At 41.7% G+C, this 27,907-nt stretch overlaps 2 protein-coding genes across 7 annotated transcripts in view; both read right to left on the bottom strand.

Annotated features, from left to right (window-relative positions):
- Positions 1-451: 451 nt before the first annotated feature.
- Positions 452-5,961, bottom strand: LOC139161811 (putative testis-specific Y-encoded-like protein 3). Its single transcript, XM_070741422.1, is given in 8 exon segments — positions 452-1,582; positions 3,248-3,360; positions 3,620-3,699; positions 3,872-4,017; positions 4,111-4,222; positions 4,630-4,707; positions 5,088-5,689; positions 5,691-5,961. Coding segments are annotated over 8 exon segments (1,416 nt in total). The 5' UTR covers positions 5,866-5,961; the 3' UTR covers positions 452-1,472.
- Positions 5,962-19,447: 13,486 nt separating this feature from the next.
- The window catches only part of GPR173 (G protein-coupled receptor 173), a 32,957-nt gene continuing 24,497 nt past the window's right edge, over positions 19,448-27,907 (bottom strand). For all 6 annotated transcript variants that reach the window (XM_070741415.1, XM_070741416.1, XM_070741417.1 and 3 more), the window contains one exon: positions 19,448-23,816. In XM_070741415.1, coding sequence (XP_070597516.1) covers positions 22,614-23,726 — 1,113 coding nt within the window. In that variant the 5' untranslated portion in view covers positions 23,727-23,816 and the 3' untranslated portion in view covers positions 19,448-22,613. The remainder of the gene's footprint in view (positions 23,817-27,907) is intronic.

Genomic DNA, 27,907 nt, shown 5'->3' with positions numbered 1-27,907 from the left:
GATTTATAACTGTTGCACTGTGCCTGCAGTCGTGATCAGAACTTGAGTGTTGCATAACTAGGCTAAAGTGTGTAGAATTGTCAGTGTCCCACTGTCTTGTGATTGACATATGCGCTTTGCAACTAGCTTCTAGAGTCAATGGAGAAACCAACAACTGAATGGAAAGTGACAGTGTAAATCTCTCATGGATATGTTTCACTTAATGACAATGTTGTTTAGCAGCAGAGTTGCTGATCCCAATTGCAATCGCTAAGTGAGGACTACCTTTAATGCAAAATATCATATTCCCTTTTTTTCTTTCATAACTCATATTCTTAGTTACAGAGTAAAGCATATATAGTATAACTTATCTGTATACCCTCACTTACATATACATTATAAACTTACATGTACATTATAAACACAGAATAGGAGGCTATAGATGTTCAAAATAAAATAGTCACACTCCAAATTGGAAAGCGCTTTGTACATTAAGTGCTTTTTTATAATAAAAAAAGTACAAAGTCCTGATACGAAATATACAAAAAAAATCAGCCAAGGAAAATGGTTGCCTTTCTACAAATATCAGTAGCATTGCATAGAACAGCCTCTGTGGGGTATAGGGAATGGGGAAATCCAACTGGGTAAGATGCCTTAGGAACATTGCTAGGAAATTGTCTGCAGTTATACATAAAGTACACTGGAGCATAAAATCACATATACACGCTGTTGCTAGAAACATCTTGCCATTGCTTTCATGGACTGGAGCACTGGAGAAAGTATCAAACACAAGAACAAGCCATCATCACAGCCCTTTTCCTTGCATTAACCGCCCCAAGGAAAATACTGTGCAACCAGAGAGCTATTATTGCTTTAGCTAAGCCAATGGGTGCAAGGTTGCCAACAGGAGCTTCTACAAAGTCAGTTTGGATGGCAGAGCCCTGCACTGACGATGGATGAATCCCAATTGGTTAGGCCCGACCCTCAATCTGGGAAAATCAAGGCTGGGATTATGTTTTGATGGCATGAGGCACTGGTCGGCCGCTAGCAGGCATACTAAAGCTAAAATATACACAGGGGGAGTAGAATCCTTATAAGCAGAAGTTCAGGGAAGGTGCGAAAAGCCAGCAGCTTAATAATGCTGAATGGAAAAAAGGAAACCCTGAGCTGTTTTAAAAAGGCCTCTGGGCAGACAAGACCCTGAGTAGCCACCAGGGGACAGGGCAAATAAGCATACAGCCCCCACACAGGCAGGTAGGAGAAGATGCTAAGCATCAAACAATTAAGGGGTGCTTGCACATAGGGCCCCCCAAAGGGCAGAGAGAGAGAGAAATGCAGTCAATACAATAAATAAAGATACAAAATAATCTATGTGACCGCTGCTGATACACCCCATCTTTTGCCATGTCCAAGTGCAATTGGTCAGCATCAAAGTGCCACTGAGGTCCCCATAGGAAAGTCCAACCAGACACACTGTTCTTTTATAAGGTATTCTAGCCATCTTCTTCCACCTCGGAATCCTTCCCCTCTGGCTCCTCTCGGGATGGCTTGGATCCAGCAATATCATCTTCTTGGCCACTTAATACCTCTTCTACCACTTCACCTGTGTTAGTAAATAAGATATGTCAATATTTGCCCGCATTTGCAATATTTAATTGACAGAATCCCAAGACTTGCACTATAAAACTGCAACTTCAAAAAACCCTCAAGTAAATGGACCATCTCCTGCATCTGGGATTGAAGGAATACAACCTCCTGATGTGCCTTTATTTTTCAGTAGCTTTTGATACCATCATGGTATCCTTCTGGGCTGGCTCTGATGAGGTTTTTTTTTTTGAGGGGGGGGGGGATGTCAGGTGGATATATATTGTTCTTCAGTGGTGTTCCTCTTTCTTAATAAGGTTGAGTTGTCATTGGAGTAGAAGAAAATCTGCTTGGATGTATCTCCTCTGTGTAACACTTTAGAATCTTTCATCTAATCTACATGGAACTGCTGGGAGAGGTCATTTACTGAAAGATTAGGTATCTATGCTGTCTAGTTATATACAAATATCATCAAATAGATGGTGCTTAGAATTTCTCAAGGAAGGAATAGGTTCTAACTGAATTCTTCAAAAATGGAACAATTTTGGGTGTAGGCCAATGACAGGATAGGACATCATCATCTTTGGCTCTGAATTAAACTATGCGTCCCTGCTCAGAGGTGGGAGGCAAGTTGGTAGTCCCACTGAACTCAAAGCTTTTGCTCAAGTAGCTGGTGACAACTGTGAAAGGAAAGGCTATTGCCCAACTAGGGCAAGTAAGAAACCCTTGCCCCAGTCACCTTTACTTTGGATTACTGTAGTGCATGCAGCCTGAGGCTGCTTTGAAAAGCATTCCAAACCTATCTCTGCTGCAAAATGCAGCAATCTAAACAGGTTATTTATCGTTTATAAATCAGTGATCACTCTGCCAAATAGCTTGTGGTAGGATTCAAGGTACTGACTGTCACCTCCATGTCTATTTCAAATTGCTAGCTGATGAAACTTAGCAAATGGGCATTTAAGTCACTGTGCCTACAATTTAAAACCCCTTGCCTAGAGAGATATCTGCTCTACTTTTCCCCTCTAGATTAAAAGGAAATTGTTAATACTTGGGTTAGCCCAGGAGAAAGACATGCTTTGAATACAGTATAGGAAGGCATTCATGGGCATATAGTTTTGTATGTTTTTTCTTATTTCTTGTGGTGTTGAGATTTTCCTTATTTTTCTATGAATGTATGCTTTTTATTGAGAGGTTCCTTTTATGATGTCCCTGATTTGTTAGCTGTTCAGAACCTTTAGGAATAAACAGCAAAGCTAGTCCTCAACTTACAACAATTTGTTTAGTGATCGACTGAAGTCACAATGGCACTGAAAACACTAACATGACCATTTCTCAGTTATGACCATTGCAGTATCCTAGTGAATTGATCACCTTCATTTAATAATTGTGTTACTAATAACTACAGTGATTCACTTTACAACTGTGGCAAGAAAGGTCATAAAATGGGACAAAACTCACTTATCAACTGTCTTCCTAGCAATGGAAATGGCAATGGGCAAATTTAGGCTCAACTGTGGTTATAAGCCAAGACCTACCTGTATTAACATGTATTTATTTACCTATTTAAACATTTAAGTAGTTGCCCATCTTGTAAAAAACTTTGGATTATTCACAATTATTATGCATTTCCAATCCAAAGGCTAAATCATTTTATGAGGAGCAGTTCTATTTCACCATTACTTACCTTGTCCAGTCTCTTCTTCATCTATGATCTCATGGACATCTGCTACCCCATCTTCCTCATCTTCACCATCATCATCCACAATCACAACAAAGTCATCACCATTTTCTGTTTCACTAAACATAAGGGAAGGAGGGAGTGTATCACCATTTATCTATCATCTTCTGTAGACTTCCCAGGTGTATACAACGAAGCCCTGTCTTCATGAAGTCCACTTCTCCTACGTCTCTTTAGTTCTCTCTTCCTACGTCCTGCTGCCACAAACCTAGACAAAAATCTATATCCACACACAATGGCAGGCTTAGATTCTTGCCAAAAATATCACCCATACTATAATCTCCATAACAAGGAACCAAGTAACTGCCTGATTCTTACCTGTCTTCTTCACCATTTTCACCACCTTCCCCCATCAGGTAGTACTGAAGTGGATTGGGCCACAGGTCTTCTTTAATGATCTAGAGAAAACAGAAGAGTGTGACAGGTAAAAGGGCATAAGGATACAACAAACATTTTAGAGGGTACTGCCCACCAGTGCTGATAATGGTGGATGCTGCTGCTTGAGCAACATTTGGGAAGTTCTCATCAATTTGAGCAAATTTTCATCAATGGTATGCAGAATAGTCTTACCTCAGCAATGCGATCTCCTGCAGGGAAGCTATGATCACAAAACCAACTGAAGAAGCTGCGGCTCATTTCAAAGTTCTTCTGACCATGAACTAGTGGATCCTGGCCACGCCACCAGCGAATTGGTGTAGAATGAGAAACTAATCTCCCTGGAAAGGATGGGGGGGAAACCATACAGCTGTAAAGAAATGCATGTCAAATCTGACCTTTCATCCCTCAAAATTCTGTCCCCTTGTGCATACCAGAGGAACCACACTGGAACTCCTTCACAATGACCTCATTCTGGAAATAGGGATTGCTGCTGAAGTAGAACTTGATCTTGCAGCTTGACTTTGCATGGGTGAAATCCACAACCTATATATCAAAGAACATCATAATCATAATACTAGCAAGGTACTATCAGAGTGTCTGGAAAAGTGTCAGGATGCAAATAATTATACTACACAGCCTGAGAGTTCATCACCACTGAATTAATACTAGCTGGAAAACCCTATGACATAGCAAGGTACTGTTTATTGCCACCATTAACTCACTATAGGAACTTTCAAGTGGAAAGAATTCAGAAATTTCAACAGCAATTCAATTGCTTTCAATGATAAATTCAATTTCAAGCTAATTTCTAGACTTAAGACTAACTATTGCCTCTTTAAATGTGCACTAATCAGCATACATTAAATGAATTTTTGTTGCATACAGCTCTCAAAGAGTAACCACCTCCAACATACAATACATAAACGTAAGCACAACTTTGTTGAAATCACCTGCAGATTAGTCATGTAGCTCAAAATGTCCTCATCCCGGTCATTGATCATGGCTGAAAGTTGAGGATGGTTGAGAAACTGCAAAGTTAATGTCAAGGAAAAAAACAGCAAAATACAACACAAACTATTCTAAACTTTTCAGAAAGAGGGCAGGATACACATATAATGCAGACATTCTAAACCTATATGTAGCACTGCCATGTACTGAAATATGCTCTGCCACCAAAGAAGCCAAATTCCGCACATTTCCTTTCCCCAGTTATTTCATTAGAGAGGCCCCTTAATATTTTGCAAATGAACAGATGTGTCATTGACCCATTGCTACATGGATTAATAGCCAACTCAGCATAACAGAGCTTTCAACTGTTCTCCATGTTCTTTGTAGTGCTAGACAGTACTGTATTTCCCTCTCACTTCTAGCCACCCTTCCCCAGCAGCTAGTAGCAATGACAGGATACAGCAGTGACCCAGAAACCAGGGATGTTTTGGATGATGCTGTTGCGTCGCTCCAGGTGTGGGCGCCGCATGTGACTGAACTTTGCTTTGAGCTGGGCAAAGGCACGGTTGGCCTGCTGATTGACAGCTTCGAGTTCCAGCTGCACAGCCTCCAGGGCTTCCAAGTACTGCTCGGTTTTGCGAGCTGGTTGCCGTTTTCCTCCCTCTTCCTCCTCCTCTTCTTCCTCCTCCTCGTCGTCCTCCTCTTCCTCCCCCACCGAAATGACGGAGCACTCGTCCTCCGCTGCTTCCGCTGCTACCTCAGCGGCCCTGCGCCTCTCCTTGGCATCCTTCCTCTTCCTCTTGGTCCCCCGGCCATCCTCGTAGTCGTCGCTCACACTGGCGGCGGCGGCTTCCGCGTTCCTCCGCTTCGGCCTGGCAGGTTCCAGGACCTCCGCTGCGCTTCCTTGGTCCTCGTCGGAGGACGCCGCCTCCCTTCCATCTCCCTTCGCCCGGCCGTAACGAGTTCCCAAACCCTGCCTCGCCGAAGCGCTTTGCTCCCCGGCCTCAAGGCCGGTTTCGCGCCCCCCTCTGCTGGTCGGCCCTTTCCAGGCTCCTGGGTTTCGCCGCGGAGCTTCCGTGCGCCTCCTGCTGGTTGCGGATTTCAAAGCTCCCGCCGCCCCAAGCCGTCATCTCGGCCAGAGCTTCGGCCGCCTCCGTCTCCTTCTGCAGTTGACAAGCGGGGTCTAAGCGCCGCTGCTGAGGGGATGGGGGGCCCCGTTCCTCGCCGCCCTCGCTCATGGTAATTCAACTCCGGTCCCAACGGCCGAGCCAAACCCGAAAGGGGCGGGCAAAAAAGCCGTGAGTCTGCCCAACCGTCGACGGCACGACAGAAGAAGCAGGGTGGGGGAAGGGCACCAGGGAAACGGCCTCTTCCAACCGCCTCAGCGCGAGAATCCTGCGCAGCTCCCCCTGATTGGTCAGCGGCGATTGAGGCCTGGCCACTGGGACACAAGCTGCCTCGCTCATTTGGATGATCCCAACGCGGATTGGCTGGCTCCGGGAAGCAATCGAAGGGGGGGAAATCCCGCCTTATTCCTTGTGTGTCCAATCACACTTGGCCAATAAAGAATTCTATTCTAATTCTATTCTATTTTAACCCCACGTGGAACTTCATAGGCCCGCGGTTCCCAGATATCCTTCCTTCGCGGTCGGCGGCCTGCTTTCCCTTTTACCGACCTTGTTTTGGTCGAGACAGTCGCAGAAGAAGCAGTGACGCGGTCGTCCCCACCCCCTAGCGATTATCCGAGCGGCGCATGCGCGGCGACATTTCGGACGCTCTTCACCCCTTGGGGCATGCGCTCTGAGAGAGGAGTGCCGCTATCTAGCTAGCTAGCATATGCCGAGTGGCTAAGCAGGGAATAGGTCGGGGTGGGTTTGGCCCGAGAGAGGGAGGGCCGTCTATACGCTGCCCTCCAAGATAACAGTGGGCGTCTGCAGAGATAGCAACGCCGCGAATTATCAGCCGGCTCCTCCTGGCTGTGGCGTGTTCACAATAACTCCCCAGAGAGGTTGGTGGGCGGGGGATTCAGAAACCATTTCGCCAGCAACGTGCATGTATTAGAAATAAATTGCATTAGCTACCTTTCATTGTCTGAAAAGTGGGATAGGCAAATTCATCGGCTGCGTGTTTACAACAGGACATCCAGAATTCGGTAATAATGCCATTGGCATTGACAGAAGTCTCGCCAGTCAATTACAAAAGGCACCTTTACCTGGAACGGCTTCCATCCTGTGAGGATATTTTACACAGGGTGTCCAGCAAACCTGGAAATCAGAAATCCGCGGTTCAGGAAATATCAGAGAATTATTCAATTCAATTTATTATAATTTGTATACCACCCTTCTCCGAAAACTCGGGGCGGCTCACAACGTATAAGTATAAAGTAAAGCATATAAAACAATATGAATTATCAGGGAATTCATTAAAAAAATGAAATAAATCAGGAAAAAAGCCCCAAACTCTATTAAAATGTTTTAAAGTCGGGGAAATTGTGTAAATAAAAAAAACGGATTGTGCTGCTTGGCAGAGTCAAACAAAAATGAGCATAATTGTGGCAACAACTTGCTTCCTCGGTTACCGATATTTCTCCACAGCTTAGCCATTTGGGTTTACGTCATCTACAACTGCGTCTTAACTAGATTGCAAGTTACAGGGAAATGTCAGGGAAATATCAGGGAATTTCAAAATGCTATCCCCCTGGACACCCTGTAAATAATATCTGCCTGTTTGGGAAAGAGTCAGTAGGTGGATAAAACTGCCAAATCCAGTCCTATCATGTGGCTGACTACCCACCATAATATAATTGCCAAAAAAGCAAGGATAAGTGAAGCTTATGGCGTTCATTCTTCCCAGCTTCTTAGAAGTGTTTCCTTTTCTTTTCCATTTTTACTTCATTCTGCTAATTAACGTCTTCTGATGTCTTTTTTAAAAAATAGAGCCTTGTTTTGTTTAATACAGGTAGTCCTCAATTTATGACCACGGTAAGCCCTAAATTTATGTTGCAAAATGACACATTTGTTAAATTGAGTTTTGCCCCATTTTGGCACTTTTCTTTGCACATTTATTAAGTGAATCACTGCAGTTACTAAATTAGTAACACCATTGTTAAGTGCATCTGACTTTCCCATTGACTTTGCTAGTCAGAAAGTTGCAAAGGGTGGTCATGTGACCCTGGGACACTGCAACTATCATCAATGAAAAATGATCATGACACTTTTTTCAGTGCCATTGTAACTTAAATGGTAACTAAACAAACTTGTAAATCAAAGACTACTTGTACAATATCACAGGTAGTCATTGACTGCTTCATACCTTGTGTTAGCAGATATGGGGGGGAAAACATTTACTACCAATTCTTGCATTTACAATTTTCACAGCATCCTGTGGTCCTGTAATCAACCTCAACAGGCTTTTCCACTGGCTTGTGATGAGCAGAATTAATCCTTACGTTAGAAGTAAAATTGCAAGTCACAGTCATGATTTTTTTAGTTAGTGAATCATTTAAAGCAGCAGTCCCCAACCTTTCTGGTTTTGTGGATTGGTGGCTTTGTGCATGCGTGCATTACTAGCACAAATTCAGCTTCACGTCCTCAAATAGTCACCTGCTGTCTGCGCATCCTGGATTCCAACATACCCTGGCTCAGAACCAGGCTGTGGCCTGGGGATTGGTGACCTTTGATTTAAGGGTGGGAGCCATATGTATCTTCAGAAGGAGGTTGTTCCAGAACAAATGAATTGCAATAGAAAAAAAAAGCACATTTGCTTTCATTCATGAGAAAAGACATACTTCCTTGATTTGTGATATGACATTGAACTGAAGAGACCAGAACATGCACATACTGTGCAATCATACTGGATGACCAGAAACAATTGGAGACAGATGCTACTTCAAATAGCCTAATCCTATATATAAGGGGCTTTCTAGGTGATGATAAGCCTCTTGAATTGCACTCAGTTTAAGCCAACATAACATATTCAATTTGGAAGCAATGAATGTACCTAAGCATAATTTTCTGCCTGGCCCTTTGAATTGTAAACTAGTTGTAGTTTCTGAATCTTTTCAAGGGCAGCCTCATATGCAGCATATTGCAATAGTCCAATCGAGTCTTCGGAAAGGGGCGGCATACAAATCTAATAAATTATTATTAAATTATTATTATAATCGTAAGGTGACTAGGGCATGAATGATCATCTGAAGATATTCTGATAAAGAAATGACCACAGATGGCACCAAGCTGGACTTATACAAAAGGCCTCCTGGCTACAGATGCCACCTACTCTTTAAGCAGTATTTGTGTGCATAGAAGGACCTCTAAATTACATGTGCAACCCCATCCAAGACTGAAGATGAAAACATCTCAGAATCAGAGGCCCAAACAACCACAGCCATTCAGTCTTGAGCCACTCTGTTCCTCCCTTCACCTTCACAGCCTGGGGTTGAGATGGGTATCATAAGCTTACTGGTGATAAGTGTCTATGGATATTCTCAATAATCCAGGTCACGGTTGCCCCAAAGGTGTTTTTTCCCCCCAAGGCAACTGGACTTTCTTTTCTTCCTGAAAACATTTCACTTCTCATCAGATTCTGGTTGGTGACTGAAAAGAATATAACAAACTGAAAAAAATACAAATCAAGACATAAACATAAAAACAATCAATGCCAACAATCAGATGACTGCAAAGAATATAAATCCTTCCTTTCCCCACCATTCAGTCAGATTATTTATTGGATTAGAAGCAAAATATTTTCAAGAAAAAACTAAGAAAGTTCAATTGCCTTTTGAAGAAAAAAAAACAGCTTTGGGATATACTAGTGATTCTGAACCTCTACCTTCAGATCACCTTACTGTTTACACAGAGATGTTAAACGGAAGAAAGAAGCAAGAATCTTGCCCTGAGGCCCCTCATATATGAGGGATGCAGGTGCAATCTTCCTTTACTAGAACGGGCAATTGATGGAGAAGAAACACTGCAACAAAGTGCCTCTTACCTGGACATTCACAACCAGTTCAGAAGGATACTGGGGCCAACATTATTCAAGGTTGCTAAGAGATAAAGGAGCACAACGAGGATGGACACCTCATCCTCATCCCGTTTCCACCAGAGGTCATAACAAGTGCTACAGATGTCTCAGTACTCTATCCTGGTTTGAAATCCAACTGAAATGGCTCCTTAGAATTATTGCCGGCAGGCCTGGGGGCCATGAGTGTTACATCTAGTCATGGCAGGACTGTGAGTGATTCGTATGTATCTATGTCTGATTGGACAGTTTATCAAGGGTTTCATTAATTGTTGGTATAATGTTTTTTTTTACTGTTTTTACTATTTATATTTGAGTTTTTGACATTGTATTGTATTATTTACTGTTGTAAGCCACTCTGAATCCCATGGGATCGGGCGACATAGAAGAATAAATGAATGAATGAATGAATGAATGAATGAATGAATGAATGAATGAATGAATGAATGAATGCTTTGGCATGAAGTTTTGACTGTGCAAATATAGGAGGTTCTGAACGTTGTCCATTGTAGTAAATAATACTGTAGATAGATTCAGGAAAAGAATGATAATTGGAAAATGCAACAAGCCATAATTTCAGCTTGTGCCATCTCCAGGAAGGTGGTCATTAGAAACAGAAGAGATTTCCTTAGCTGTTCAGCTTTGTTGGATTGTAATCTGAAATCACATCCAATATCAAGTCCAATGGAGAACCATGGGCACCAGCCTACGTCATGAATACTACATGAAGCAGCAAGAATTTGTTGTACTGCTGAATAAGAATAGGATGGCCTACAGACTGACAATAGACCATTTCCTATTACTGAGTTGTTATTTACTTACTTACTTACTTACTTACTTACTTACTTACTTACTTACTTACTTACTTGTTTGTTTGTTTGTTTATTTATTTATTTATTTATTTATTTATTAGATTTGTATGCCACCCCTCTCCGTAGACTCGGGGCGGCATACAACGATAATAAAACAGCATATAACAAATCTACCATTAAAATAACTAAGAAACCCTTATTAAAAACCAAACATACACACAAATATACCATGCATAACTTTTATAGGCCTGGGGGGAAAGGAATATCTCAATTCCCCCATGCCTGACGACAGAGGTGGGTTTTAAGGAGTTTATTTATTTATTTATTATTTAGATTTGTATGCCGCCCCTCTCCACAGACTCTACGAAAGTTTACAAAAGGCAAGGAGGGTGGGGGCAATTCTGATCTCCGGGGGGAGTTGGTTCCAGAGGGTCGGGGCTGCCACAGAGAAGGCTCTTCCCCTGGGTCCCACCAAATGACATTGTTTAGGCAACGGGACCCGGAGAAGGCCAACTCTGTTGGACCTAACTGGTCACTGGGATTCATGCGGCAGAAGGCGGTCCTGGAGATATTCTGGTCCAATGCCACGAAGGGCTTTATAGGTCATAATCAACACTTTGAATTGGGACCAGAAACTGATCGGCAACCAATGCAGACTGCGGAGTGTTGGTGTAACATTGGCATACTTAGAGAAGCCCATGATTGCTCTCGCAGCTGCATTCTGCACGATCTGAAGTTTCTGAACACTTTTCAAAGGTAGCCCCATGTAGAGGGTGTTACAGTAGTCGAGCCTCGAGGTGATGAGGGCATGAGTGACTGTGAGCAGTGACTCCCGGTCCAAATAGGGCCGCAACTGGTGCACCAGGCGAACCTGGGCAAACGCCCCCCTCACCACAGCTGAAAGATATTTCTGTAATGTGAGCTGTGGATCGAGGAGGATGCCCAAGTTGCAGGCCCTCTCTGAGGGGGGTCAATAATTCCCCCCCCAAGGTGATGGACGGACAGATGGAATTGTCCTTGGGAGGCAAAACCCACAGCCACTCCATCTTATCAGGGTTGAGTTTGAGCCTGTTGACACCCATCCAGACTTACCCATTTTTAAATTTCATGGCATGAAATTGATTGCTTCATTGGCAATTCCATTATTGCCCTTACGTATACCCATTATCACCAGCCATCTGATTTCCAATATAAGGGGTGATAAATTCAAACAGTTTTTATACACCTGATTGATGGTTTTGCTATAATAAGGAAGAAAATGCTACATTAACAAAGGGTGATTCATGGGCTGGGAGTAGTGAGATAAAGGCAATGTCATAGGAATGTGGTGGGGGGGAAAAGGTTGCCAGTCTATGTTTCAGTTGAAGTTAGCTACAAATAAAAGAAATGCTAGGCAAAATTAAAACTATTTCCCCAGTGCTGTCCTCCTTGTTTTCTCATGCTGAATATAATTGCAAGCTAAAGTATTTCAAGGCGTGATGAAAACTGCACATTGAAATTAGATAATGTCTTGTTTCTGACTTGTGGCATACTTACAGAGATGGCTAGCTGCCAATGGCACAGGATTCTCTGCATTTGCTTACTGAAGCTTTTATATGTGTAATGGAATGTGTGCATGACCTTGGGAGACAAGAACAAGGGATGCTACCTAGGAAACAATAAGAGAGGCAGGACCCCCAGTGGATTAACAATCAGAGGAAAACCCTTAGGAAGGGTCCCTAATTGTCCAGGCTATTATAGTGGCAACAAGAAGTCTGTACCTTCAGACTTGTGAGATTCTGTCAGTGTAGCTTTACAATAAAGTAGATATTGTCCATCTAGTCTTGGTTTCTGTCTGATGCACCCAGGAAGGCTGACAATATGCCCAACTGAGCTGGGACAGTCACCCTAGGCAGCTGAGGGTTACTCTTACTTGCTGCTATTGGTGCGCTGCGCATGCAGTTTGAATCATCTTGCATGCACACGCACGCCCCAGAGTGATTTTACTTCCGTGCATGCACAGGAAGCAAAAACGCACTAAAATCTTGTGAGGCGATGCACATGTGAGTGTGATTTGGCAATTTTTTGCTTTTGCCCATGTGCAGAAGCAAACCCCCCCACAAAAATCACATGTGCGCAAGCATCCTCTTGTGAGATTTTGCTTCTGCACATGCGCAGGAAGCAAAAAGTATGAAAATTTTAAGAAAAAAATGGCAGCGCCTAAAGGACTGGCACCGGAATGGCTGCGTGCAAATTGCACAATCTGGCGGCTGCTACAGGTGTGCGGTCACCTACCGCACTGTTAGCAACCCATCCCTGAATCCTAGGGAACCTTGCCCACTCTGTCTCACCTCTATCAGCCCTCAGCTGAGCTGCAGGGAATGCAATAATATTTGTTAGGGCAGCTCAAGAAAGCTATAGTTTCCCTTCTGCAACTCTAAATGAGATACTCTCCCCCCAGGTTCTCAAAGTATGTGAATGGGAGGAAACTGAGTCTAGTGCAGTAATGGTGAACCTTTTTTTCCTCGGGTGCCGAAGAGCGTGGGCACGAGCTATCGCACGTGTGCAAGTACCCACACCAATAATTCAATGTCTGCGGAGGGTGAAAACAGCTTTCCCTGCTCATTGGAGGCCCCCTGGAGGCTGGAAAGGGCCTGTTTCACAACTTCTAGTGGGCCCAGTAGGCTCATGTTTCACCCTCCCCAGGCTCCAAAGTTTTCCCTGGAGTCAGGGGAGGATAAAAACGCCCTCCCCCATTTCCCCAGAGACTCTCTGGAGGACAAAAACGCCCTCTCAGAGCCTCTGTGTGAGCCAAAAATCAGATGGCCAGCACATACATGTAAGTTGGAGCTGAGCTAGGGCAATGGCTCACGTGCCAGCAGATATGGCTCTGTGCCATAGGTTCGCCATCACTGATCTAGTGTGTGAAGATAAACATGCAATGTAGGTAGTATATCTTAGCTGCACCGAGCATCTGCATCCACTTGGGCTGCTCCTAAAGAGATCCATACCATCGTATTTGCTTAATGATACAATTCCAAAGTGGGTCAATATATGACAAAATATATAAAAAGGATGATCCATACATTGACTACCCTTTGTAAACCACCAAGCCCAGCAAAACAAAATTCTTAAGTGTGTATTAAAAAGCTGGAAAAGGCATTCATATAGAATTGGTCAAGACTGGGGGTTTGGTTCTGCCTTCCTAACAACTAAAGTGGAGTAATCAAGAAAGGAATTTGTTTGGGCAACAGAGTCCACAAGATGGCAATGTGAGCCCAGGTTGCTGAAGCAGATCATTGTAAAACTTTTGAAACAAATGCACCTGTTGAGAAGATCACCTCATTGGGATTAATTATGGATGGGCAAGGGAGAATGTGGAAATGAAGAGCATTTGACCAGATTCGATGTGCTGCTTCTGTTTCCTCTAGAGAGCTCAGAATTTATTACGATCATTTTAATTATTAAGACACTATCACTGGAATGTCTTGAGAGTGAACAAAAACGGAGCCGCTGGCTATCTGTTTGAGACATTCTGTCTAACATAATGTGTAATATAAACCTATGGAATATTAAGAAAGATCCCAAAACTAATTGTTTTATTTCTTCTCAGAATCATTTATGCCTTTTAAGCTACGAAAGAAAGCAAAATAGCTGCTGAAACAAGCCAAAAACTATTAGGGAATTTAGTACTATTGGTCTGGTTTTGAACCCTGAAGAAGCAACAATGTAAGAAGTTATGATTGGAGTTAAGGAGAGGTTGAAGTGGCATATTTTATTTATTTACTTATTTATTATTTTATTTTGTCAAGTACGTATTCTAGATGGAATAGGTTAGACCAGGGGTAGGCAAGGTTGGCTCTTCTATGACATGTGGCCTTCAACTCCCAGAATTCCTGAGGCAATCATGTTAGCTCAGGAACTCTGGGAATTGAAGTCCACATGTCATAGAAGAGCCAACTTTGCCTAGCCCGGGTATGGAAAAAACTGTGCCAAAGTAGTTGAGGGTATTAGGTATTATTTTGCATTTTGTATTGAAAGTTCTCAAAATTTGATTTTAGGGCCCATTTGTTCAAAGGATTACTATTCAATTTGTCTGCCTTCCAAAAATCTATACAGGTAGTCCTCAATTTACAGCTTTCCTTTATTACCATTTTGCATACTTTTGATTATCGCAGCATGGTCTTGTGATCAAAATTCAGAGGTTGGCAATTGGCTCATACTTATGATAATTGCAATGTCCCTTTTTGTGACCTTCTGGCAAGGAAAGTCAATGAGGAAGCCAGATACAGTTAACTGTGTTACTAACTTGTATAGTGATTTGCTTAATAATAAGGAGAAAAGTTGTATAATAGAGCAAAACTCACTTAATGTTTTAGCAACAGAATTTTTGAGCTCAATTGGGGTCGTAAGTTGAGGACTACCCATACTTTGTAAAACTATCTTGCTATATCCTTACAGATTCAAATTTTAACCACACTACTAACAAACTTGTCTGCAAATTTTTTAAAAAATTGCTAATTAACCTTGAATATTTATCTTTTGTTGGCGAAAATATTTTTTCAGTGACCACAATTTTACCCATAGTTTGATCAAAAATTAAATTATATTTGTATAAAACATAACAGCAAATCAGATATCGATGCACTCATTTAGTCCTTTTCATTTCAGGCAGGATATCACATTTTTTCCCCAAACAACATTTGTACAAAATTTGTGGAAATATTATTAGATGGAAATTATGTACTGTCATCATACTTGCTTCCTGTCCCCTCCCCTTTTTGTTTTAATGCCAAAATTGGTTGGTTGGCTGACTTTAGTTTACGGCTACTGTTATTCCCAGTGTATACTCTCTCAAGTTGCTGTTTTTCAGGCAGAAAATACATCCCTTATTGCTTTGGAGCAAATGAGGAAAGATGGGGGGGCAGTGCCTTTAGGTGGATGCTAGAACAAATGGAGCTAGTCCAAAACGTTTAACTCTTCAAGCAGAAAATCTTAATGGCACACCCTCCATGGGGAATAGCACCCCAAATCTGCCACTTAAGAGACCTACTTGTCTCACAATAGTATCAAGCATTTATTCCTGGCCTGGGAGGATATAAGAATTCTGGAATCCTTTCTTGTTTCCTGCGTCATCATAGTTTTTGGACAATAAGACGCACCGGTGTATAAGATGCACCAAGATTTTGAAGAGGTAAGTAAGAAAATGCAAAGTTTTTGCCCTCCCCCAGCCCCCAGGAGCAGGCTGCAGCCCTCCCAACATTCTGCCCATTTATTTTCACATGGGGTGGGGCTTCAGGAGGCCAAAAATTGTTGTATTCAGTGTATAAGGCACACCAACACCTGCACCCTCTTTAAGTGTGTCTTATACTCTGAAAAATACAGTAATTAAATCAGATTGATCATAATAGCATCACTAGGAAACTAGAAGCCCACTTGCCAGGACCAGATGTGGAACTTTCAGGTTTTCCAGAATCCTATTGGTGTGAGAGGTAGGGAAAAATTGCATAATAAACTCAGTAGACTCAAGATACAGTATCTGGACCACGTTCATTGTAAAGTGACTACTCCCTTCCCTTGTTTATTGGCAGGTTCAGAAGACTAGAAAAAAAATCAGAAGGAAAATATACTTGAATGGGTTAAAGGATAGCTGCATAGGAAGATGGTTGTCCTGTGCAAAGGAGAACTGCCTTTAGTGAAGTGTAGCGTGTGAGAAAAAGTCTTCGGGGTGACCTACATAAAGCAAATTAACTCTGGTTACTTGGAGAAAAACAGCAAGCTTTTTTTAAAAAATTCCCCTTTGGAGAGCATCTGAAGCAGTGGGCTTCCTGGCTAATTGCATTGGCAGCAGTGCCAAAATTGGTCCTTGTCAGTTCAGATCATTTGACGTTTACTGTCAAGCGATCCCTGAAACCACTCCGAATGCATCCAGAATTATCATCTTTTCTAATTATGATTGTCCCAATATACGCATATCAATAAAGAGATGGCATTTTTAATGATAGTTTGCTATTAAGTTTTAACAAAATAAATAAATAAACATGAACAAGTGCCCAGGGAGCACAAGGAACAGATCACAGCCTGGTGTACTGAAGATTCTGTACAAGGCCTCAGGGGAAATACCTAGAAATTCCCTAGAATGTGCTTCTACCTCACATTTCTCATATTACCTTTTACAGGTAGTCCTTGACCTGCGACCACAATTGAGCCCAAAACTTTTAATTGCTAAACAAGACTCGCTAAGTGAGCTTGGCCTAGTTTAGTTTGACCTTTCTCGCTGCAGTTGTTAAGTGAATTGACAGCAATTATTAAGTTAGTAACGTGATTCTAAACTGAATCTGGCTTCCCTATTGACTTTGCTCTGCAGAAAGTGGCAAAAGGGATCACATGACCCCGGGACACTTCAACTGTCGTAAATAAGAACCAGTTGCTAAGTGTCTGAATTTGGATTGCTGTGACCACATGGGAGATGTTGCAACGATCATAACTCTGAAAAACATGTCACTTTTTTCAATAGTGTAACTTTGAATGGTTGTAAGTTGAGGACTACCTGTATTAGGATTTCAATGTTAGACTCCCAAACAACTGTGCCTGCTATTGCAGAGTTAAAGAGTTGACCAAGGTAGCAGATACCATGTTATGCTACACCATTGACTGGGCTTGCCTACTGCCTTTAGGCTTTGATAATAGGTTTACATGGCAACCCCATTAATGTTTTCACGTGGAATGGAAGAAAAAGCCATTTTTCTTTGATCTTAGGCAAGATATCTTGGGACAGCCCTCGTCTCCCCAACCTTAGTCTAAGGCCGCATCAGACTAAGCTACACTCTTTTATTGTGTAGCTCTGAAGTTAAAAACAAAGGTACACAAAACTTTTTCAGGCTGTGGCGTCAGAGAAAAATTTGTTGACGTTTAATATCAGTTAAACACAATTCATATGATTACTTTCAATATATTTAATAACTTTCCCCTTATATCACATGAAAAAATTTGGAAAAGCTCTGTATGCTGAAGGCTTTGTGGAATTACATGCAGATCTGGAGCCACACTAGTTGTGTACTCCTTGCATAAACATGGTGGGCATATGGTGGGCATTTCCTTATCACCTCAACACAGAGCAGCAGTTGGCAATGTTTTTAGTGCTGCGGGGGGGGATTTATAATATTGATAATATACTATCGTAATGACACAGTAGGAGTGGTTGCTTTCTCACAATCTCAGTTGGATTCTGGGTGCTTCTGTGTAAGGATCTTGTGTAGTTCAGCAGGTTCGTATGTGTGTGATCCACGCCAGCAGCTGTATTTAACAGCAAACCAATTTATTTTTGCTTCTCTGAAACGGCAGTAACATTAATCTTTCCAACACTGTAGCTCTATGGAGCTTGTGGGTGCTCATCTCCCCATCTGTGGGAGCTCCTCTCTCAAGTTCCTTTCAGGGAGAAAGATGGTGTGAAGCCCATCACCTTCCTTCCCTTCTCCCAGGAACTGTTTTACATTTCTTTGCATATGAACAGACAAATATCACATAAGAACAGGAACGGGGGTCGGGCGAAAGACATTTAAAAAACTTCCTTTTGCATAGAGTGCACGTAAGGGCATTTGTGTTTCTCCAGGACCTCCAATAAATAATTCAGGGATGGGCAGTGATTTCTTATCCTTTGCTCTCTGTTTTGCAAGTCCAGTACAAAAAGCAGGAATTGTGGAACATCTCGGAAGTGAAAAGAATGGCAGTGTGGAAGTCCTCATGGATAAATTTTAATTTTTTTTAAAAGGGTGCAATAGTCTTCAAAGGTAGCCAAAGTGAAATTAGATAAAAGATCCTCACAGACAATATGAAACAGCAGAACAGTTTTTTTCAGGAACAGAATCTGGCAGCAATGTTGGCAGACTGGTGAGATCTAGGGATGAGACATCCTTCCTAGGCATGCTAAAAGGCTTTTCAGCCCTGATTGTACTAGTGACCTTACAGAATTTGATTTAATTAATTGGAATGTTAACATAATGGAGCACATTTTAATTCTAGTTTCAGTTTTGGAAGTAAGCAGAGTATGTCTGCCGCTGTGAGAGAAGGGAGAAGAAAGCATGTTATGTGAAATAAGTTTGCCCTTTCAGAGCTTATGCTATATATTTTCTGTGTCTGTTGTAATTTTTGAGGCAAAATTTATTGATTTAGTTCTTAAATTTATATGCCCGCCAAAATGCTTGAATGTATAGAATAGGACTTCATTATGATTTTCATCTGTAAAATAACTTACCTAGAAAAATCTAAACATATTAAAGATGGGCAGCCAGACCTCTGGAGACCCCAAAAGCTTTCCTTCTAACTTTTAATCTAAGTTATCTCTGTCCTTCAAAACAGGCACATAATTAAAGAGATCAGACTTTTTAAAGCAGAATGTTGGGCCAAAATGGATTTCAAAGAACAAGATAGATTTCAAGAAAAATCTATCTTTGCAATGCACCTAGGCAGCCATTCTCATATTTAAACTTCAAAGGTTGGGTTCACACATCATATTATTTCAAAACCAACCCAATCTAACCACATAATGGTTAGTGTGATGAGAGAATCAGGCTCAGAGATATGAAGGGAAATGGTTGTGAATGCCAAGGTGTGGTTTGCCAAAACTGCTAGTACTCACGCTATTAAGAATAGAAGAATAAAGCAACTTTTGGACATACTTTGACAGGGGATGAAGTGAGTCAATAGAGAAGCCCTTGTTGCTAGGTCTATTAAATAATGGAATTTATCTTGCTAGGTCTATTAACCTGAAATGGTTACAATTTTTTGTAATGTACTTGTGCTGTTTTTTTTCCTTTCTGTTTTATGAAATAAGAGTTAGAACTAAAATCTTCCCTCTGATAATTTTGTCATCCAAACCAAGAGTCTAGATATAAAATAAGGGGAAGATAGCAGACACTACTCCTCTTCTACCAGTGTACATCCATGCAAATATCATTAATATAATTTGATACATATAATTGTGCCCTAACACTGAAAGCAGATGCACAGGTTAGTAGTGACAATACTTTTTTTTTTTAATTAAAACATGTCTCAGACTGCAAAATATAGTTTGGAATTCATTTTAGAGCTGTCAACTTGCCAATACTTACTGGTGGTCAGAATTGCACAGGACCAGGTAAAATTAGAGGATATGTTGTGTATATATAACTTAGAGCAAGGGGTACTCAACTTTTACAAATATTCACTCTGCCTATAAATGATACTTTTTCAACAAAGTCAGCAGTAAATACTTTGCATTTTTTTCAAGATTGCTCCACTCTTAGAAAATATATTCTGTGTGTATACAGAGGTCCAGATTACAATCCTAACTTTCATGCCTTCTTTGTTGAGGATGGTGGCAATACATTTCTAAAAACAACACACAGCATTTTTCCCCAGGATCAAATCAACAAGGACCTTCACTCTGGGGGACATGGAACATTAATCTTTGCCTTGTGGTACCAGCTCACTTTGTGCCTCTTAGCTATAAAGAGTGAAAAGGATATTAAATACAGTACCTGTTCTTTCACGGTTAAGGGGCTATTTCCATTAGAGAAATGGTGCTAGGTGGAAAGAAACCTCCTACTTCCACAACTGCCATTTAGATTAAAAGTAGATGTTAGGAATTTGGGTCATGAATTTCATAACTGGTTTTCCTTTGTTTATATTTGGTCTTGCTTTTCATTAAAAAGAACCACCCAGGAATTTTGCATTTCATTGCATTTCATATGTATATTAAAAAAAACCAAACCAAACAAGAAAATCCCCAGAAAAAAAGGGAAATGGAAACAATTTTTGACACAAAAAGGGCGGTGGTGGGGTAGTAGGATCAGTCAGAATCCTTATCCCAAATCTCAATTTCCACCCACAGAATTACACCCCCAACCCACTATTATCCCAAGCTGTCCCATCGGAAAGAAATTCAGAAGCATACATTGCAGGGGACACACATCCATCTGTCCTGTGCCCCCACCCAACCCCCCCTCCCTTGCTGCAGTCTCAATTTCTTTATTCATTTCCCCTTTAAAAAAACAACAACAATTTTGTTCATGTCTCTTTCCAGAAAAAGCATTCTGGAAATCATCTGTTCATCTGCCATATTTTTCAAATATGGTTCTCCATGGGGTGGCCGTAATGCTGGCCAGTGATTAAGGCCATACTGTGGTGGCAGGACTGGAGGGTAAGACGAACGGTCTTCTTCAGAGGCAAAAGTAAACATCAGAGTCCTTTGGAGGGAAAAAGGTGGGGAAAACCCCAATCTCTGCCCTAAATTCATCTGGTTCCCTATATCCTGCCCCCAATTCCAGGCTCTGACTCTTCCATCTCCCCAACTAATATTCCCCCAGTTCTTTCCCTGACGTGTAGCCCTCTCCAAGTGTCCCATTTTGCCTTTCTCACAACAATGCTTCTTCCAGGAATCCTTCTCCAACATTTCCTTCCCCCTAAATCTCTTCTCCCAGCCCATGCCTCCCAATCCCATCCCATAAGGAGCATTCCACTGCAAGCAGTAACCGTGTCCATTTCAGCAGGGTCAAATTATATGGCTAGGAATCGGTCAGGTTGAATTTGGAGACTTCCTACTTCAGAAAATGCAACAACAGGGCAGGTGGGTCATATCGCTACGGGAAGTATGAATTCAACCAGTCATAGTTTCTCCGGTTCCAAACCCCAAACTCTATTCATATTTTTGGATGAAGAGAATCAGGAAATTTAATTCCTATATTTTCACTGCCCTTGCTACAAATCAGGTGTAAAAATTTTCTCTCCCAGTTTTGTGTAACCAGTACACCCATATTTTCTTTTATAAGCTGTCTACTTGTCCAACTTTTTCCTAAGTATCATTTCCATTTGAGTGTTTAGCAGCAGAACTAGGGTGCCTTTCCTAACTCAAGAGACACTCTGTCCTCTTTCCATCAATAATCCAAAGACCAATAACTTGTCTGCTGGAATAATCCTAAAATATGGGATCCTAAATTTGGGCAGGCTAGCGTCTTACTTAAAACTGTAAACATTTCTCAATAGCAGGTGCAGAAAATTTTGTCATATGTGGCATAGATAGGATTACTGATGTCTCACATGTTTTCAAGTAGTAAGGGAAGGGGCTACAGAAATACATAAACCTTGTTTGTTGCTTTTTATCTTAGCAGACAGAATGTGTACTATGATGCTGGCATCATGCCTTATGATTTCCACAAAGCCACCTTACGTTTATCTGGAGCCTCGAATGCATTCTGCTCTGCTCTCACTTCCCACTTTTAAGGGAAAGGTTTCTTCTCACCACCACCACTACAGGCCCCTCCCCACCGAATGCTTCTCCTGCACCTTCTTCCTTGCGTCGTTCCAGAGTGACATGGTCTACAGGCTCTTGGATTGGTTGCTGCCATGGCAACTGAGGTGGAGTTTCCAAAGCTCCCTGGTTACTGCTTCCGACAGACAAAAAGCTAAGTCATGGCTGGCTCCATGGCATTCCCTTGAATAATTATGTCTGCTGCCTCCTTTCCTCCACCCTCTCTCAGCCCCTCCTCCATAGCCCCACAAATTCTGAGATCACGTGGAATTTATTCCATTGATGGAGTTACTGGATCAGAAAATTAATCTTTTCCAAAAGTACATTCCATCAAAAGGGACCCCTTTTCATTGTCACCCTCTAGCTGTAAAAACCAAACAAAACCACTGAGTGCAAACTATTTCTGCTCCAGTAAGTGGAATAGTTTTGGCTTCGCTCTGGGAGACCAAACTCAAAAATCTAACTCTGGCCTACTTTCAAAGCCATAATGGGTATTAAGAAGCTAGGGATAAGAGTTTTATAGGGACAGTCTTAAATGATTTGATAGAGTTTGAGGATTATAAAACCAGGAGAGCATAGAATATTTTCCCCCTCTTCTGAGAACTGATGGAATACTACTAGGGACCAAATACTGTTGGCGTATGACTCTGGATTTACCCCAGAGGGACACAGACCAGAATCCAGCTCTGGTCTCATAGCAGCTAATGGATGATTTCGATAATTGCCCTTAAGACAACAGAGAGATCAGAATGTTCGTGATACAAGTACTCTGGGAGACAATGACCCGTTGCAGGGGGAAGAAAAACCTTGTGTGACGTATAAAGGAAAAAGGAAAACAAATTCAGTTGGCGGTGGGTGGGATGCATTCTAGCCAACCTTTTAGCATTCCTCACATCACACAGTAAGGCTCTCTGGGCAATTCAGGCTCTGTCCTCCAGCAGGGAATGTGGGCAACCAAGCCTTTCTTGAGGTCTTTGTTGAGTAGAAAGCAAACTATGGGATTGACAGCAGCTTGGGCAAAGCTCATCCAAACGGCTGTGGAGAGGTAGCGATGGGGGATGCTACAGGCCTTGACAAATACCCTCCAATAGCAGGCCACAATGTAGGGTGACCACAGCACCAAGAAGAGCAAAGTGATGACGTAGAACATCCTGCCTAGCTTCTTCTCAGCCTTGAATTCTTCCATGCCCAGCAATCGCCGGTTGGCAGCATGGGCGTTCTGCCGTATGCCCAGCAATGTAGGAGGCATGGGACCACGGCCAAAGCCAGCAATCCAGTTGGCTGCAGCTTGCCCAGTGGCTCCAGGTCCATGGAACGTCCAGTTCTGGCTGATAGCTGGAACCATTTGGACAGGCTTCATCTTGCGATGGCGGTACTCAAAGAGCAGTAGCTTTATATAAACCACGTGGGTGGCAAAAATCAGTACGGCTAGCATCAGCATGAAGCCCAGGGTGTCATTGGCTTTGAAGTAGCGGTGCTCAAAGATGCACTGGTCTTCCTCCCGGATGAACTTGTAGGTCCCCACATCAAAGACAGGTGGGAAGGCCATAGCCACTGACAAAGTCCACACCATGCAGATGACAGCAATGCACGTCCAGAAAGTCATGCGTTTGGCATAGAAGCGGTGGTGAGCCACAGCCATGTAGCGAGTGACGCTGATGCAGAAGAGGAGAAAGGCAGCATGGAAACAGAAGAGAACAGCCATGAAGGCCACAATCTTGCAGCTCAGTACACTGTAGGTCCAAGCAGAGCCATGGCGGATAGAAACAAGAACGAAAGGAAAGCAAACAGCTGAGCGGATCACATCAGCCAGGCACAGATCCAGCAAGAAGTAATAGGGGGCCTTGTGGAGACCACGTTCTTTCAACACCAGCAGCGAGAGAGACAGGTTCCCTGCTAGACTCACACAGATGATGAAGCCCAGGAGTAGCAGCTTGGCATAAGTGGACGCTGTACTGGGTGCTGAGCCATGGCCCTCTTCAGTCTCATTGGCACTGGCCATCTTTAGGTTGGGGAAGAAAAGGGGGAACCTGGGTCAGCGGCAGTGTGCCTGGTGATGGCCCATGTCCCCGGTACTAAAGGGAGGCATTGTCTGTGAAGAAAAAAGTAGGAGAAAAATATGGAAAAGAAAGAATTAATCAGTTGTCATAGACATGTAATGACTTTTTCTCACCGTGCTGAATTCAAACCCTAAGACACTGATGGCAAAATTATGGAACTATGATATCTGCTGCCACATGAACTATTGCCCTAGCTCAGCTCCAATGTGCATGTGTATGCTGGCCAGCTGATTTTTGGCTCACACAGAGGCTCTGAGAGGGCGTTTTTGGCTCCCAGAGAGTCTCCGGGGGGAATGGGGAGGGTGTTTTTACCCTCCCCCGGCTTCAGGGAAGCCTTTGGAGCCTGGGGAGGGCAAAACACGAGCCTACTGGGCCCCCCAGAAGTTGGGAAACAGGCCGTTACCGTCCTCCAGAGGGCCTCTGAGGGCGTGGAAGCTGTTTTTGCCCTCCCCAGGCATTGAATTATGGGTATGGGCACTCACGCATGCATGATAGCACTCATGCACACTCTTTTAGCACCCGAGGAAAAAAAAGGTTCGCCATCACTGCCCTAAGATTGTATTCTGGAATAATCAACATCTCACCATTGAAATGAAAGATGACTTTAAAGGGTTTTGTGGATTGGGTGTTTTTTAAAATTTATTTTCAAATAGATGGTGCAAATATCTGCACAAATTAATATTAAAGTGATCTCCAGAACATTTTAATGTTCTGAAGATTTGTAAAGCTGCAGGGGATTTGAGAGCTTGGTCAGGATTTGGAGGGGAAGGGAGATATTGGTATCAGATGCAACTAGCAACTCCAAAATGCTATTTCTGGCCTGCGGAGGACTCAGTCAGTTATTCCACCCTGAGCACAGTGAATTTTCTTCCTGGCACTCCCTCCCTCCCTCTCTCTCACACACTATTTCTGCCCTTCTTCTAAAAGCTTTTTACACATAATATTCTCCTTTAATCTCACAATACTGCAATTAAATTTAAAAGAGACACGTTATTAAGTCATGGTGTCATTAATCATAGTTCATTGCATGTCATAAACTGTGTGATCCTTCATAACTCTAATATATAAATGGTACTTTATCAATTGGAATGTTGGATTCGTGTCCAGTTAATCCATAATAAACACTGCTTTTTCAAAACAAGCCATGGCTTAGTAATATGTGAACCTAGTCATGGATTGGCTGAGTAGAGTTTTACACTTAACTATAACTATAAACTGATTCCTCACTGAAGAAGGACCCTCCCTGCCAGCTGCAGTTTCTTATCCTATAGAAGAAAATTTCCATCCATTCATTTGTCGCTTTAAGTTTCTGCAACACTCCGCGGCCTGCACTGGCTGCTGATCGGTTTCCGGTCACAATTCAAAATGTTGGTAATGACCTTTAAAGCCCTACATGGCATTGGGCCAGAATACATCCAGAACCGCCTTCTACCGCATGAATCCCAGCGGCCGATAAGGTCCCACAGAGTTGGCCTTCTCCGGGTCCCGTCAACCAAACAATGTCGTTTGGCGGGCCCCAGGGGAAGAGCCTTCTCTGTGGCGGCCCCGGCCCTCTGGAATCAACTCCCCCCAGAGATTAGAACGGCCCCCACCCTCCTTGTCTTTCGCAAATTACTCAAGACCCACCTTTGTCGCCAGGCATGGGGGAGTTAAGATATTCCTTCCCCTAGGCATTACAAGTTATGCATGGTATGTTTGTGTGTATGTTTGTTTTTTTTATAATAAGGGTTTTTAGTTGCTTTATTAAATTGGATTGTTACATGTTGTTTTTTATCATTGTTGTTAGCCGCCCCGAGTCTGCGGAGAGGGGCGGCATACAAATCCAATAAATAATAATAATAAATAATAATAATAAGTCTGTATTGGGAATGAACCTCACCTTATGTTTATAAAATGAGAAGGATTTCCCCCCATAAAATTCCGTTTCCAAACTTCTCAAAAAAGACTAGCAGTCTTGAAAACTACGTACAGTATTAAGATAGGCCCAAGTACTGGTACAGATGCAAATGGCAAGAAGACTGAGAAGATCTATGATTTATCCATCCCACATAATAAGTTACATCAAAAACAAATTACAAATTAGACAAATTCCAAATTAGAAGAAAAGGGAGAATAAGGAGCAGTCAGAATTCTCAGGAAAGGTCATAACATTTAAACTGATGTGGAATAAATAAGTTTGTAATTTTGGAGTATCCTCCACATGGTTTTTGGGAGACATGTATGGTAATTGAAACACCAGTTTCATTGGATTTCCCATTCTGCCAAGCTACTTCATATACACTGCTCAAAAAAATAAAGGGAACACTTAAACAACAGAATATAACTCCAAGTAAAAAATCAAACTGTCTGCTTAGGAAGCAACACTGTTTGACAATCAATTTCACATGTTGTTGTGCAATTCAACCTTGTACAGAACAAAGTATTCAATGAAAATATTTCATTTATTCAAATCTAGGATGTGTTATTTGAGTGTTTATTTTTTTGAGCAGTATATTTTGAACTGCATGAAGTTATCAGAAACATAGAAAATAAGTGTTTGTGTATTCATATCTGTCTGGGAAACAGGTAAATCTTGATAAATACAAAACTAGTAATTAATATATGTTACAATTAGTGGGCAATTTCCCAACTTGGGGATGAAGACTAATTAAAAGAGATACCATAAATCAATAACAATAGTTTACTGAGGTTTTTCCAGATTTAAAACTTGTTTTTCATTCGCAGAAGCTCATTTTTATTGTAACTCTATAGGAGTACCACTATAAATAAGTAAGCATAAATGGACATGTTCACAGATATCCCCCCCCCCCTTTTGCAGGTCAGAATTGCTCAGTTTCTTACCAGTGTTGGATGATTAGACAGATCTATCAAGAGGAAGACCAAAATCTGCCTTATATTGGGTCAGATCATTCATTCAGCATTAATGTATTAGCTAAAATAGTCTGTTATAGTAATTGGCTAATAATTCAGACAGATGCCTTTCCCTACCAATGGAATGATACAAGTTGTACTTTGGTGTATGGAAGGGATTTATTAGGAACTCCTTATACATGAAGATTTTATTTTTATTTTTTTTCTTAAGCAATTCGGAATGAAAATCAAAGGTCAATCGGTTCATAGTTGGTCACTCCAGAATAGGAAATGTAAAATAGTACTGTAAAAAACAAATAAAAATATTTATCTTCCTGTGAGCCCTAAATGTCCACTAATATATGAGGGATGTATAATTTAATAGTTGGCAGTCTTGACGTTGATGCTACCCTTGAAAAATCAGTGGGGCCAGGACAAAAGCTGACAATTTAAATTTAAATTGTGTCTGTGTTTGCGCATTTGTATCTCCCCCTTTCTCTCATTAAGAGACATACAAAAAGATTTTGATGACTTTTCTAATGCAAATTTGCATCTATCCAATTATTATAAAGGGCCAGATCAGTCTCTAAAGGACCTGTAATCAGTGAGATGAATGGTTGCCTTTTAAAATGCTTCTTACATAGTCATAGGTTTTACATAGTAACAAAATCATCACAATGCCCACAAGTAGAAAAATCAGGAGTCAGGTGACACTTGTTCCAAATAACACCTTTTATTAAAAGGCCTAAGTTTGTGCTTTTAATAAAACGTGTTAGTTGGAAAAGGTGTTACTAGACTCTTTCTGATGTTTTGCTATCATAAACTCTTCCTACAAACAATTATTGACTTAGCCTGAAAATGCCTGAAATTAGGCTGGGATTTAATTTTTTTGGTGTTTTTTTTAATACACAGCACATACTGTAGCTGCTCTGCACTTTAATTCTAAAATAACATCACATTTGTTCATCTCCACTCACTGTTTCATTTTACCTCTCCCTCCTCAAATCTCAGTCTTGTCATGTCCTCTAATGGCATTTGAATTGCACTGTCTCTGGTATATAAGTACTAAACAATTTTATTTATGTATTTATTTATTAAATACATAAATAAAATTGTTTAGTACTTATATACTTTTGTCCTGGCCCCACTGATTTATTTTCGGTAGGATGTAGGGAGATGACAATAGATAGGACTGGGAATTTCCCAGACTTTTATTTGCTCTGCTGGTACATGGAAAATATTAGGACAGGTGGCCTTTGTTAGTCATATTCAA

Source organism: Erythrolamprus reginae, chromosome 2 (assembly GCF_031021105.1).
Source record: "Erythrolamprus reginae isolate rEryReg1 chromosome 2, rEryReg1.hap1, whole genome shotgun sequence".
NCBI lineage: Eukaryota > Metazoa > Chordata > Lepidosauria > Squamata > Dipsadidae > Erythrolamprus > Erythrolamprus reginae.
Note: the sequence above shows the minus strand (reverse complement) of the source record. Positions and strands in the feature narration are given on the sequence as shown.